Raw genomic sequence first — 15384 nt, 5'->3', positions numbered from 1 at the left:
TTACATTGTGTATAAAACAGATTGGAAGAAGCCGTTTCTAGAATAAATTGTGCAATATTAAATTAAGTTCGAAATTAAGAAACGATTTTGTGAATAATAAAATAATTATGAATTCATTTTCTGTTTTATTTTCCATACGACTATGACTTTACTTCTTGAATTCGCGTGACAGACGACAGTTACAATAATAATGTCCTGCTCCTGATTAAATTGCGACTTACTAATCTTAAAGCCATATACATATAACTCTTTATATAACTTCTTTCCTATATACCACTAAGTAAAAATTTTTTTAAACTATTTTTACCTTATTAAATATAATTAAAATATTTTTAACTTGTTTTTTAACGTTATGTCAGCTTAAAAATTATCGCTTTTTAAATTTATGTTTGATGAAAGCTCATTAATATATAAAAAAAAATAAACCTTGTTTGTTGGCATAAAAATATTCATTACACAGGAAATAATATTATACTGCATAAACACTAATCCTTCTGATCCAATGGATCAGCAATCGCAGGAGCGATTAGATTTAAAATATTAACATACTTTCCGGCGCGGAAGTGTTACACTGCCTACTTATAATTGCATGTAATCTAGCAAATTGGCATCCTGCAATCCAGTGTTACCCAGCATTATAAAAAAAAACAATAACGATAAAAACATTTTATTCGTACAAACAACATTTACAACTTTAAAACACTTAATACTATATATTAACATACATAATAATTATATACCGGTATTGTTATTTTATTTTGGAAGTTAAACCGGGCAAGAGAGAATCGATTGGCGCGAAATGGTTTATCTAATGTGTTCAAGATCTTATGACATTATGCCAAATATTATTTTGAATTTTTCTTTTCGTTTATAGATGGCGCTAGTTGTCTTTTAAATCGCGCTATAACAATGTTTTTATTAAGTAACTACCTAATACGGCTTGGCCTATTTGAAATGAGAGATGAGGCACCAATTGTGTGACCAGCAGTAAATACTCAGTGGTTTTATATTAAAGTCTCGCAGCACCAGTAGTACCGAGTAGTATAACCATCTAACGGATGATACAAATAAGCATTTTATTTAATTTTCCATCAATTTAATCAAAAGTAAAATAAAATATGACTTTTTTTACTACAAAAATTTTATGTAGTTCAAATTGAGTCAAACATAAACAACATATGTATATTCTGTGGTATTTTTTTTAATATTAAATATTTATAATTTATAAAATACTTGAATTACATATTTAATATTTTAAAAGATCTATTACAATTATTTTTTGTTACAGATTACTAATGGTTTTTACAGTATTCTTCTTTTTTTTAAATTACGATTTTTTTACAATAAAGGCCGGACTACACTCATAATATGTTGTATGGTTATTCGATTATTTCTATGTGTATAGTTAACACTAATAATTTAAAAAATTGTGCTTTAATAAACCTAATATTGCAAGTACAATGTTTCTATTAAAAAATTCCTCTAAACTTGCTAGCATAACATTTTTTTTACTTTGCTCAAAAAATTGTTTATATAAAAAAAAAAACTTTACTAGTTTTTATCTTGAAATACAAATGTTTAACTGTCATCAATTTTCTATGAGATTGAAAACAATTATTAAAAAAAATTACTTAATATTTATTGTCGTTTGTTACAATCAGTCGCCATTTTATTATTTAAGAATATGAATAATTGATAATATATCAGAAACTGTTTCTATATACCTACCTAAGTAAAATACTTTTTTTATTATTTTTTCCAGTTATTTAATATAATTAACATCTTTTCGAACTTGAAATATATTCGTTATACTGTCAGCTTAAAAACTATCGCTTTTTAAATTTAAGTTTGAGCCTTCAATTCATTAATAAATAAAATGAAAACACTTTTTGTTGACATATTTTTTATAAATATTATATAATCTGTGCCACAAGTCATTTATTCTACACCTACTTAAAAAGTATTTATATAAATCAATGTAGCTTCCAAAAATCATTTACGTATATAAATTCATTAAAAAAAAATCACATAGAAATTATAGATATAATTCTCTTATATATTGCTTATTTTATAAGGCATAGATACTGCAATTCGGCAAATAAGTATTATAAATCAATGTGACATGAATCATAAACGTTTAGTTAAACAAATATGTCTTTCTTTCTGACATCATTGATGTGACAGATGAAGGAAAAAGACAGCGTTATTTAAGTGAACCGCTAATCAAAATTTATATTTAAAGCCAGACATAAGTTAATAATGAAATTGCACTTTGCCCTCTAATAAAATATACTTTTAAAAAACATAACATTTTTAACAATACTATATAATTAAACACTTTTTTTAAGTTTTGAGGTATATAAAGAAAATACTTGATGTATTTGTATACTTATAATGGTTAAGAATCAAAGTTAAATAAGAAGCACTTTAAAGATATGTATATAAGGTATGTATTACTTATTAAATAAATATACATGTATTAAAATGGTTTACTACAATACTGAGATTACCATTCAATCAAATTTTATTTAAAAAAATGAGGCAATTCTGTTACATATGGGTCAAATCAGTAATCAAAGAAGTAAGACAAAGGTCGTCCATCTCATTCTAAATAATCTTAGAAATATTACCAATGAGTATATCCGGTAATATTAGAGTACTGACATCACTATTTACGAATAGCATAACCATAGTTTATTGAAATAGCTTAGGTTGGATTGGCAGTAAGTGATATTCATTTTGTTTCATGGATATGTAATAAAATGTCGAAGAAGTAAGAAAAAAAAAAGTAAGAAATATTTCAGATAACTCAAATTATTTTGCCAACATTGTTGTTTTTTTTTTAATGTTTAAATATTAGCTTTTTTTATAATAAAGCATTTTTAATTGAATTTGCATAAAAATATTACAATATTTTTATATATGGTATATCTTTTTATGCATAATATTGACTATTTAATCCTGTTTATCCCACTGCATCTATATAATCTCTGTTTGAATAGACTCATATAGCTTTTTACACGTCACAAATTACTTAAGGGTGATATCGGTAACCAATTATTACTGGTCACATGGGAGATCAGTTCAGATTGAGTGCGATGTCACGGAGAGTTGATTTGATGGCGTCATAAGAAGCGAAGGATATGCCAACGGCTATGGGACCTTTAATCCAGTTCATACTTAGCCCTTTGAAGAAACCGCGCCAGCCTTCAGCCCTTTAAAATTAAACATAAATTATTAATTTTTTAACGCTAGGAAACATCTAATTTGACTTTTTTTTTATTTTGAATTCCAAATGAAAAAGTAAAGTATATAATAAAGTACATAGGCAACTTCTTGACGCTAGGTACTACAGCGAAATAAGAATTTAAACAAAATATATAAATACTAAAAAAATATTGCATAAATAATTTTAATTTAATTCCTGGCTTATTTTATTAATAGCGATGGCTTTTCCTTGTTTTTTATACGGTAAGTTTATATTATAACTGACCGACTCGGTAATCTAGTAATATAAGGGTCGAACCGGTAATTTTTTTTGAGTTTTTTCGTTTAGAAATTCAAATGTCAACCCGGAGCTTAAAGTTTTTTTTTTATAAAGTTAAGTAAATGTATATCAGATACTAAACTATAATCTATTTTTAATAAAATTCAATACAATAGTTTAGATATAAATATATAAATAATGCGATTGTTCTGATAGATAAATATTTTTTCAATAAATATATGTTTTGCTTACCCTACCTAACCGGTTTATATCGAGAGCTATGACGTCATAAATTGAGACGCCATTAAGTCGTTGTAATCGTTAATTGCGCGGAGTAGTGTACCTGTAGACGAAGGCGAGCGTGGCGGGCACGGTGGGGCAGGGGTAGGAGCGGTCGGCGCGGCGCGGCGCGGTCTGCATGCGGCGCCGCACGATGTCGAGCGGGTACGACGCGCTCTGCGCCAGCGCGCCCGCCGCGCCGCCGAACAGCACGCTCGTCATGCCGCTCGGGCCGGACCCCGTGTAGTCTGCGGACCAACGGAGCGACTATTCGTCACACACGCTATTCGGCACAATATCGCATAGTAGAAATAATATTTTTTAAGTTTTATAAGTTGAAATATCAAGGTCGAATTTGATTACGGAGTTATTTATGCTTCACTTTTCCTCGGGTTTCTTCAAACGAGGCGTGAAGAGGCATCTTGCGGGCCGGCAAGGCGGGGACGGCTAGTACAGAACATTCTTCCCGACTGTACTGGCCGTCGTCGCGTTTGGACTCTACTACCACTTACCATCAGGTGGAGTAGAGTCATTTGCCATCCCGGCGCATATAAAAAAAAAAGTGTGTGTGTGTATGAATATTACTGCAGTCAGAACACTGAAGCCGTTGAGCCTGCGCTTGAAATCTTCCCGGTCGTGTCGGGTTGCCATCCCACCGGATTATGAAAGTGCACTTGTGTTTCTCTACAAACTTGTACAATGTAAACTATAATATGTCCTGCACAGTTGCCGCCTTCGCCAGAATCGGAAGAAATCATTAGTTTGTTTGGAGTACCTAACCCTTCCTCTGACGCACGGAGGAAGCCACGGGCGAAAACACTAATTCATACCTCCCAAAATGTTCTAACGCAAAAATAGCAACTACAAGACAATTATGAAATCAAATTGAGCAACCGTTGCTATTAAATTTATTTATTTCAGATATTAAGTCGAAAAAACATTAAACCGACTTAAATTATTGTTCTGCTATCGTACTCACCTATGTACCAGTGTCTCAAGGAATCGTAAGTGAAGAACGAGACGCCGGCGTACGGTATGACGCCCATAACGGTTGCCGGGTAACCTCTGCGTAGGAAACAGTATGATTACAAAACGCCGATCAGCTCGACTTGTTATCTACCACTAATAAATTCTTCTACCAAAAAACAATGTTGTAAGACTGTCTAATATTAGAAGTGTGTGTTATCAAAGTTACTTTGTTAGGACTTTGTGCATACTCGTCCGGGTACCTCAGTCATAGCACATTCGACAGCCATGTAATAGTATTGTGAGCCTGACTATTTTGACTGCCTCGTTGGTCTAGTGGCTTGATGTCAGGCCGCAGACCCGGAGGTCCTGGGTTCAATTCCCAGGTCGGGCCAATAAAAAGTTATTGGGTTTTTCTGTCAGAAAATTCTCAGTAGCAGCCCGGAGTCTGGAAGTTGGAAGTGTGTACACTCCCGTGCCTCGGAAAGCACGTAAAGCCGTTGGGCCTGCGCCTGAACTCCTTCCGGTCGTGTCGGATTGCCGTCCCATCGGATTATGAGTTAGGGAATAGAGAGTGCACCTGTGTTTGCGCACACACTTGTGCACTATAATATCTCCAGCGCAGTTGGCTAATCTCCCTTGAGATTGGCCGCCGTGGCCGAAATCGGTCGGTCGGTGGAGGACATTTTTATTTATTATTGTGAGCCAGCACAACTACAGACACAGAGGACATGATCTTAGTTCCCGGGGTGGAAGCATCTTGACGATGTAAGGGATGGTTAATATTCTTACATCTCCATCTTATTTGGGCGGTGGTGATCTTTTACCACCAAGTGGCAAATTTCAGCGCCTGTCTTCTAATTAAATTAAATTACTAATAATAATAAAAAGCTACCTGTACAGAGTGACGAACCCCTCCTCCCGTATAACTCGCTTGAACATAGCGCGTAGCGAGCGGTAGTCCGCTACCGCCATGCGCGCACGCGCCAGGTCTAGCGGGTACGTGGCGCTCTGTGACGTCACGCCAGCCAGCGACCCCGCTACCAACAGGCGGAGGGGAGCCTCTCTAATGGGAAGGAAATAATAACATAAACAATAGCATAATATAAATTACAACCGATAATTATTTAAAATGTTATAATTTTCAAGACTCACTGAGCACTTTGCGGCGTGTCAACTCCCAATAATTTTTTCCACTGCTCGTGCGCAGTGAACTGTATCGCGGCGTAGGGCACTATACGCGCCATGGTCGCGCTGTTCCCTCGCCATAACGCCGTCCAGCCCTCCGTTTGCGCGCTATGAGTTAAGAAGCGGACAGCTGCTCGCCATGAGTACGGGATTTCGCTGAAAGTAATACAAATATATGTCTGTATATGTTACGTCTATCAGTGCGCTTTGGAGTAAGACAGACTTATACTGTGACGTCAAATGTCATAGCTCTAATCTATGCCACTTCTTCCTTGTTTATGCGTAGTGCTACTGTAATATGCGTAATATACGCACGCGTAATATACGTTATTATAATTTTTTTTTATATATTTGCCAGGAAGACAAATGACTCTATTCCACCTGATGTTAAGTTGTAGTAGAGTCCAAATGCGACGACGGCCAGTACAGTCAGGAAGAATGATCTGCACTAGCCGCCTTCGCCTTGCCGGCCCGCAAGATGCCTCTTCACGCCTCGTTTGAAGGAACCCGGTTTGTAAGAGGAGGGGAAAACGAGCTGGTAAGGAATTCCATTTTTTGGAAGTGCGACAAAGAAAGGAGTTGCCAAATTTCTTTGTGCGCGATGGAATTGATGTCACAGTTAGGCGGTGACATCGAGAGCCAGCTCGCGTGGACTTGTGAAGGAAGGAGGAAGAAGTTATATTTCAGAATAGCTCCATACAAATATCTATATCTCCTTCTTCGAAAATGAAGGATTTTCTTACAAACTTTCATTTCACTTATCACAACATTAGGGATTAAATTTTTAAAAATTCTACCTTATTGCTAACCTACTGCGTAAAAGGAACCGGTATGTAAATTTTCATGATCTTAGCGACAGTAGTTTCGTCTGTGCGTTTATATGTCAGTCAGTTATTATTTTATACATATAGATTACATACTTCGTTTCTATATATTTTGGGTTTATTTTAATAATTACTTTAGTAACGATTTCGATATTTCACATCGGGCGTTGAGTGATCGAACCGTTTTTTTTTAAATCGTCTTTGTGTCACGTACATGTCGAATGTACATGCGTACATGCACTGGTGGTAGAGCTTTGTGCAGGCTTACCTGGGTAGGTATCACCCACTCATCAGATATTCTACCGCAAAACAGCAGTACTTGGTATTGTTGTGTTCCGGTTTGAAGGGTGAGCGAGCCAGTGTAATTACAGGCACAAGACATGAACTATTAGTTCCCAATGTTGATGGCGCATTGATGATGTAAGCGATAGTAACATGTCTTACAATGCCAATGTCTATGGGCATTAGTGACCACATACCATCAGGTGGACCATATTCTCGTCCACCTTCCTATTCTATAAAAAAAAAGAATACACATTAAATTACATTTCTGCACACATATAATGAATGCAAATAAGATATGGAGCATCAAATTGTATACCCAGACTAAACATTCCATGCATGACATCTAAAAATAATCAAGGACTGAATGTAACGACCTCGAAGCATCGACCTACACCGAGGACAGATAAAAAAGGCATCGTAAAATACAGATAATAAATATAAAAAAATAAGTCATAAAAATGTCATTGAACCTTTATTAAGTGATCTGTGTGATCACGAACAGATAAGAAACATCACTAGATCGCATCGTTATAGTCGTGATATGAATTGACAGCAATTTTTTTTAATGCGTGTAAGTTCCAATTTCTGAAATGATAAAAGCCGAGACAGCCAAATGTTTCGGACACACGCGAATCTTCAGATTGCGGATTCAATTTTTCTATAGAGGGAGTGGGAGGGTGGCAATTTTCCATATGCCTAGGACCCTGTGATGGTCTTTCGCCTGAACTCTTTCCGGTCATTATTGCCGTCTAATCGTATAATGAGAATGAAGGAATAGAGAGTGCTTATGTTTTCGTGCGCAATTTTCACTTTAATATCTGCGTAGTTCGCTATTCAACGTTCATAGTCCTCAGCAAAAATAATGTATACTCACGATGTTTGAAAATTAATCTTAGCTCGGTCAAGTGGCGCGATCACCGTCTTCGCGATGGCGCCTGCGGAAGCCCCCGCCACCAGCGACGTGATGACCAGCGCGCTGCCGGACAGCTGGCGAGATCGGGGCGGGTCTCCTGAATGGTATAAAAAATTATAAACGACCGCTCGACTGCCACCATTTTTACCTGCTTACCATTTCATACTTATTCCAACTACTATTTTAAATTAACAAAAGCGAGATGTGTCGCGCCCTACTCACATAGGTACATAAGTATATATAGTACTTGTTGACGTTCGAGACTTCGCCTACGTGTCGGGAGTAATTTTACACCTAACACCTGCATCCCCTGATGCAGGTGTTAGGTGTAAAATTCTATTGGGGTTCAGGCTTGCTTCATACGAAATTTCATCAAATTCGGTTCACTGGTTTAGCCGTGAAAGCGTAACAGAGTTACTTTCGCATTTATAATATTAGTATGGTGAAGTAGCAGGCGCAAAGAAGTAAATGAAAACGTTCGAAAAAATATATTTATAATTTTTTGAATTATGATAATAAACATATTACAGTAACAGCCTGTGAATGTCCTACTGTGCTAAGGCCTCCTCTCCCTTATTGAGAAGGTTTTCTAGCTTATTCCATCATTCCATGGCAGAATTTCACTGAAATTAGACACGTGCAGGTTTTCTCACGACGTTTTCCTCCACCGTCAAGCACGAGATGAATTATAATCAAAAATTAAGTACATGAAATTTCAGTGGTGCGTGGCCCGGGTTTGAATCCACGGCCATCGGTTAAGATTCACGCGCTCTTACCACTGGGCCAGCTCGGCTTCCTAATAAACTTGTTACTGCTAACACTATCTCAAACTGTATGTGTTCGTAATCGACCGAATTAAAAAAAAAACCTGGCACATGACCGTTTAAAGAATAAACATTTTATTATTATAAAACACAAATACAGCTGACGACACAAATCTATAAAGCAATATTTATTTACCTCGAAACTAAATTCCAACGGAAATAGTAAAAATAAATAAATCTACGGTTTACATACGAGACTTGAGTTCTGGTATATTTACTTTTTCTTTTTTCTTTATATTCGCCGGGAGGGCAAATGACTCTACTCCACCTGATGGTAAGTGGTAGTAGAGTCCAAACGCGACGACGGCCAGCACAGACGGGAAAAACGTTCTGCACTAGCCGCCTTCGCCTTGCCGGCCCGCAAGATGCCTCTTCACGCCTCGTTTGAAGGAACCCGGGTTGTAAGAGGAGGGGAACACGTGAGCTGGTAAGGAATTCCATTTTTTGGAAGTGCGACAAAGAAAGGAGTTGCCAAATTTCTTTGTGCGCGATGGAATTGATGTCACAGTTAGGCGGTGACATCGAGAACCAGCTCGCGTGGACTTAAGAAGGACATACTATACATATATTTTTACTATACATATATTTCTATTTTCAAAGTAGCAACGTATGGAAATTGAGAGCTGAGGATCGAGCTCAGTGGAGAGACCTTTGTCCAGCAGTGGACGACGAAAGGCTGATGATGCTGATGATGATGATGATGTTTTGATTAATATATATTGATTGATTAATTTATAAAAAACATTTTAATTATTTACGAGTATATAAACTTTCATTAAACTTCCGATAACAACTTCGCTACATTCAAAGCGGTATTTGTGTTTTTTTCGGATTGCCGTCATATCGGATTTTGAGAGTAAGGGAATAACGAGTGCACTTGTGCACTATAAAATATGTCCTGCGCAGTTGGCTAATCTCTCTTGAAAGCGTGAACGAAATTGGTCAGGAGGAAATCATCATTTGTTTTTTATAAAATTCGTAAGGCGCAAATGGGCCACAAGACATTGGTATTGTAAGAAATGTTAACCATCGCTTACATCGCCAATGCGTAACCAACCTTGGGAACGAAGATGTTATGTCCCTTGTGTTGTTACACTGTCTCACTCGTCCTTCAAACCGGAACACAACAATACCATGTACTGCTGTTTTGTGGTAGAATATCTGATGAGTGGGTGATACCTACCCAGACGAGCTTGCACAAAGCCCTCCCAGCAGTAAAAGATAAAATATTTTATTAGTATTAGAAGATAAAATATTTAATAACCGACGATAATGTTACCGTTGAGTACTCTTGTTGAATGTTGATGATTATTTCAAAGTTACTGATAATACGTACGTAGTGATAACAGATCTATGTTTGATATCAAATAATAAATACTGTTGGATCACTTTAAATATCTACCGACTAAAAAAAAGTTATTTTGTGACAGTCACGAGACGGGTCCAACTGACCGGGTCACCAGCAAACGTGAAACGTAAATTAACTGTTATTGAAAGAGTTTGTAATGAAAAAATATCGAGTAAAATATATTAAAAATATAGAATAGAATTCCGTTAATAAAATCAATATATTTTTATAAAAAGTATATACATAACATACGAGGCAATGACACATAGGGAGTAGAGAGCGTCATGCCGTTTGTAGTCACGGCATACGAATCGCGACAATAGCATGGGGTACATCCCATCAAAAATTCAATCGAGTCATTTCTCGTAATTTATTATCTGTTATTAATCGCAGACATGACATTGGCAGAATATTTTGCGCTCTTAATCTTAGATAGACGCTATTAAAAAAACATTATAAACGTTTCAAATTTGTAAAACAATAAATAACACGGATACGATAATATTAACAGCTACTTGAACACGCGTCGGATTATCTGCGACAAGCGAATTACATGAAAACGTTGAAATTTATCGTAACAGAAATTTTTTTTGTTGTTAGATAACTACGATGTAACGAAAGTATTTTAAGAAAATGTTTCATGAAGAACTTTCTATTGCTTTGATCGTGGCCAGTTTATATGGTCTCAGATCCCGAGGCCCTAGCATCAAAGGCCGAATCAGGCCATGAAAACTTTTTGGTTTTTTCAGTCAAGAAATTCTTAATAACAGCCAAGACTCTGCACTCACCGCAGAAAACGATCGTGAAATATCAGAGTGATACGCGACACTCACCATAATAATGATAACATATCAAAAACCCACGCATCAAAATATCGCTCGTCATAATTTTTCGTATGAGTGAGCTTACATCGCCAATACGCCACCAACTTTGGGAACTAAGATTTTATGTTTCTTGTGTATTACACTGCCTGTAGGAACAAAACAATACCAAGTAATGCTGTTTTGAAATAGAATATCTGATGAGTGGGTGGTACCTACCCAGACGAGCTTGCTCAAAACGCTACCACCAGTAAAATTGTTATCACCATTATCTGTTAATCCCGGTTATAAGTTATCTATGTGCCAACTCTCATTGAGATCCGTTCAGCCGATATTGCGTGATTGAGTAATATATATCAGTAATATTCTATTCTATTCTAGGTCAATGATAAGTATGAAGCTAATGAATTTGATGTCTGTCTTACCCTTGCCGTGGTGCGCGTGTCTGTCATCGTGTAGGAGCGGCACGCGCGCCTCTCCCACCGCCATCTTGTGCGCGCTGTCACATCACGGGTTGTCTGTAATAAAACATTAAAATAGTACGACTATTGCTTAAATTAAACACTTAAAACTAGATAATTTATTTACATTTTTTTTACTTAAGCTATTCTATGAGCCGAAACGGCGCAGTGGTAAGAACGCGTGAATCTTAACCGATGACCGAGGGTTCAACCCGGGCAACCACCACTGAATTTTCATGTGCTTAATTTGTGGTTATAATTCATCTCGTGAGGAAACCTGTATGTGTCTAATTTCACTGAAATTCTGCCACATGTGTATTCCACCAACCCGCATTGGATCAGCGTGGTGGAGTAAACTCCAAACCTTCTCCTCAAAAGGGGAGAGGCGGCCTTAGCCCAGCAGTGGGACATTCACAGGCTGTTACGGTTACGGTAAGCACTTCTATATCTTCTTTCGAATGTTTAATATTAACAGAGATAAATTAGTTTTTAACTTAAAAGCCGCTAATCAACGTTACAAAATAAGGCCGGCGGTTTTTAGGTTCAATATGACAGCGCCGTTCAAAAATCGAACAGCACGTAACAATAACTTCAAAATGAGATGTTAATATACATAATTGTCGTATATCATTATAGCACTATTGATTTAATATAAAAAAATAACTGACTTGCATATCAAAGCACAGCAAAACTAAGCTGCTGGGGGTACTTTTTACGCAGTAGATTAGCACGGAGGAAGAATTTTTGAAAATTTACCCCCTAAGGTAGTGAAAAAAAGTAAGTTTGTTTGTTTGGAAAATTCTTTGACAAGGCTATGGAAACTAGTAATTGGCAGTTTTGAATTATAACGCGAGCGAAGCTGCAGGTAAAGCGCTAGTTACTTTAAAATGTGTTTAATAATATGTAATTAATATATTTCAGTTATAGACGGATTAATCTATATACCGCAAGAAAGTCATATTATATGACAACCACGCGTGGCACTTTCTAGGGAAGTGGGACATATTATTGTGCACTCGTGTGCTCACACACACACAACGAAGCGATTATATGTTAGATACCCTGAGTAAAATAACAGCCTGTGAATTCCCCATTGCTGGGCTAAGCCTTTTTGACGGGACGGTTATATCCACCACGCTGCTCATACTGGTTGATGGAATACACGTGTCGCTGAATTTCAATAAAATTAGTTACATGCAGGTTTCCTTCCAATATTTTCCTTCACCGTCAAGCACGAAATGAATTATAAACCCAAATTAAGCACATGAAAATTCAATGGTGCTTGCCCGGGTTTGAACCCACGATAGACTGCAAACAAATCAGAGATCAGTAAACTATCAAGGATTTTCATGTTTGTTTATATTTCGTTTCATTGGAGTTCGCGGCGATTATAGAGTTCGATGACCCAGTAACGGATATATAACGTAACTCTATACCAATACTTGTTAGTCCCACTGCTGGGCTAAGGCCTCCTCACCCTTTTGAGGAGAAGGTTGTGGAGCTTACTCCACCACGCTGCTCCAAGGCGGGTGGAATACACATGTGACAGAATTTCAGTGAAATTAGACACATACAGGTGCTCACGATGTTTTCCTTCACCGTCAAGCACGAGATGAATTATAATTACAAATTAACCACATGAAAATTCAGTGGCGCCTGCTCGGGTTTGAACCCACGATCATCGATTAAGACTCACGATTAAGATTCTTACCGCTGGACCATCTCGGCTTATTGTTTACACATCATCATTGAAATATAAAAAATCATAAAATTTTAAACTAGACATGAAACACAATACCGTAAGTCAACATATTACGAGTGAGTTCTTAAAGCAAAGCTGATTTAGAAAGTGGAATAAATTAAAACTGTTTATTTGTAAATATGTTTTTTTTTTCATTACCTATTCGTCACACATTCGCTTCAAGCGTGAGGTTGCACTTGTTCTTTGTTTTAGTTTACTAACTTATATCCACCGGCTTCGTCCGTGTACATATTTAAATTCCCGAGGTATTGTTTACATTCAAAATTCTGCATACTATATAATTATCCTCGTTAAATAATCCTAACTTATCATGATTAATGAAAAAGTGAGTTTTTTACGCTTTCTCGTCTTGAATACACGACCGATCGTCATGTTATTGCATTGCGTTCGTCGTCAGGGTTACAAATATAACATAGGGTAGCTAACACACACCCGCCCTGATAAGCATGCGAAGCCGCAGGCGAAAACGAGTTGGTAAAAAATGTAAAACGTTTTAATAAAAACAATGCACGAGATTTTTTTTCGTAATCTTTTATTATTTATTTTAAGTATGCAATACCCGTTTTTAAAGAATTACGAATATGCCTACTGGGTAAATAGGCATATTCGTAATCCCTTCGTAAAGTGTAAAGCACGTTATTTTTAAATTAATTTATGTAATATTTATTATTTAAACTGTAGTGACTCACTAACTAAGATAATATATTTTTAATGACTTGTTTTTATTGCATTACATGCATAAGTCATAAGCCATTTGACATTAAAAAAAAATAGGTCATTGAGCAAAACCCTTTCTTATTTCAAAGGTAATAAATTAAATCTTTTTTTGAGCTTTTTCTTGGTGTGCAGTCTTAAGGGATTGTATAGCCTTCAGACAAAGAATGAGTCAAGATAAACAAACCTTATGTGACTAAGAATTTTAACAAGCATATAATATTAAAGTAAGATCCTGTTAATGACCCACTTCTGGGCTAATCTATGGTATTGAGAATTCATGACTAGACATATACGTAGACAAAGTTGTTATTGGAACTGTTGTATTGTACTTTAAGATATTTGAATCAATAACAAATCGAGCAAATCATAAAATATGTAAATCCAAGGTTTGTATATTAATATTCTTTTGTTTGGAAAATTGTACATGTATAAACACAGATAGGACGACACAACCAGTGTGAGATCAGGCATGAGATCTAAAGCCACCTTTCTGATTTCAGACTGCTAGAAGAATATACAGAAATATTCAATCACTAATTGGAATGACCCAGGAATTGATCCTTAAATATACAGCCAAGCAAACTAGCATCAAAATAATCTGGCAATAACAAAAGAATATTTTTAATATACTATTGTAAAATTATATAATTGTTTTATATATATAAAAACTCTTGGAACATATCCAATAAATTTGAATATTTTAATTTGTACAGTCTAAAGTCTTAACAATGGTTTTCATTTTAAGTTACATAAAATATCTTATCTACAAATGGCACATATTGTTTATAATATGTAAAAGATAATGTATATTTGATGATGAATTTCATTTGTCTAAACTTGAAAGTCATTTTGTTTATAATAGTCATATACATAATATATATTACAATTTAATTTTAATAAAATTGTAATTAGGATATTTAATTTTTCAATTATATAGATTTTTTTTCGTTCTAATTAAAAACCCTTTTGAAATAAGATATGCTAATGCATTTTTTCATACACTACGATATTATTACGACAGTCAAGTTGTAAGTTAGACTACCAAAGTCCAAAGTTTAATATACCTAACCTTGAAATTATAAAACGAAAAGACCTAAAATAATTTTAGACCTATGTAAGCTATTTTTAGATTACAGATTGCCATAAATTATTTATACTTACTGTATTCCATAGAGTTACTCACTTATATTTCTAAACGCACTTTGTGATTATTTAGCGCAAAGAAAAACACATACAAATTAATCGAAAAAATCACTATTTACACATATTAAATAACAATTTTCATTTATTTATATTTCGTAGATGTATTAATTTACACACAACGTAAACTCTCTTTCAAAGTTGATTTGAAACTAAATCGTAATTTGCGTCACATTCACATTCGGTAGAGTTAAAATAAAAAAAAAAGTTCATAATCGAATGACTTATGACAGCTCGCTACTCGATATAATTTTTCGAGTTTTGACGTTTAGTAACAGCTGGCAAAAATGTTGCAAGCGTTTCCTTATT

General features: G+C 35.5%; 1 protein-coding gene across 2 annotated transcripts; it reads right to left on the bottom strand.

The window, feature by feature from the left end:
- Window positions 1-651: 651 nt before the first annotated feature.
- LOC126780064 (mitochondrial coenzyme A transporter SLC25A42) lies at window positions 652-15270 on the bottom strand. 2 transcript variants are annotated; one of them, XM_050504323.1, is made up of 8 exons: window positions 15037-15270; window positions 11361-11453; window positions 7904-8039; window positions 5888-6076; window positions 5628-5798; window positions 4746-4831; window positions 3831-4014; window positions 652-3215 (listed from the first exon to the last, which is right to left on the bottom strand). In XM_050504323.1, exons 2-8 carry the CDS (start codon window positions 11422-11424, stop codon window positions 3080-3082), a joined length of 966 nt encoding a protein of 321 aa, XP_050360280.1. In that variant the 5' UTR covers window positions 11425-11453; window positions 15037-15270; the 3' UTR covers window positions 652-3079. The 2 variants fall into 2 exon arrangements, with proteins under 2 accessions (XP_050360280.1, XP_050360281.1); XM_050504324.1 differs by having other exon boundaries at window positions 15059-15270.
- Between the last annotated feature and the right edge of the window lie 114 nt (window positions 15271-15384).

This window comes from Nymphalis io, chromosome 30, assembly GCF_905147045.1.
Source record: "Nymphalis io chromosome 30, ilAglIoxx1.1, whole genome shotgun sequence".
In the NCBI taxonomy this organism is placed as follows: Eukaryota; Metazoa; Arthropoda; class Insecta; order Lepidoptera; family Nymphalidae; genus Nymphalis; species Nymphalis io.
The sequence above is the reverse complement of the archived record's forward strand: the minus strand, read 5'-3'. Positions and strand labels throughout refer to the sequence as shown.

What these genes read in the sequence shown, in the direction of transcription:
- LOC126780064 (XM_050504323.1), bottom strand. Translation starts at nt 11,424, where the DNA reads ATGGCGGTGGGAGAGGCGCGCGTGCCGCTCCTACACGATGACAGACAC. An exon ending in ACACGCGCACCACGGCAAGG is followed by an intron (nt 8,040 to 11,360) that starts GTAAGACAGACA and finishes TATACCATTCAG; the next exon opens with GAGACCCGCCCCGATCTCGC. An exon ending in ACGCTCGCCTTCGTCTACAG is followed by an intron (nt 3,216 to 3,830) that starts GTACACTACTCC and finishes TTAATTTTAAAG; the next exon opens with GGCTGAAGGCTGGCGCGGTT.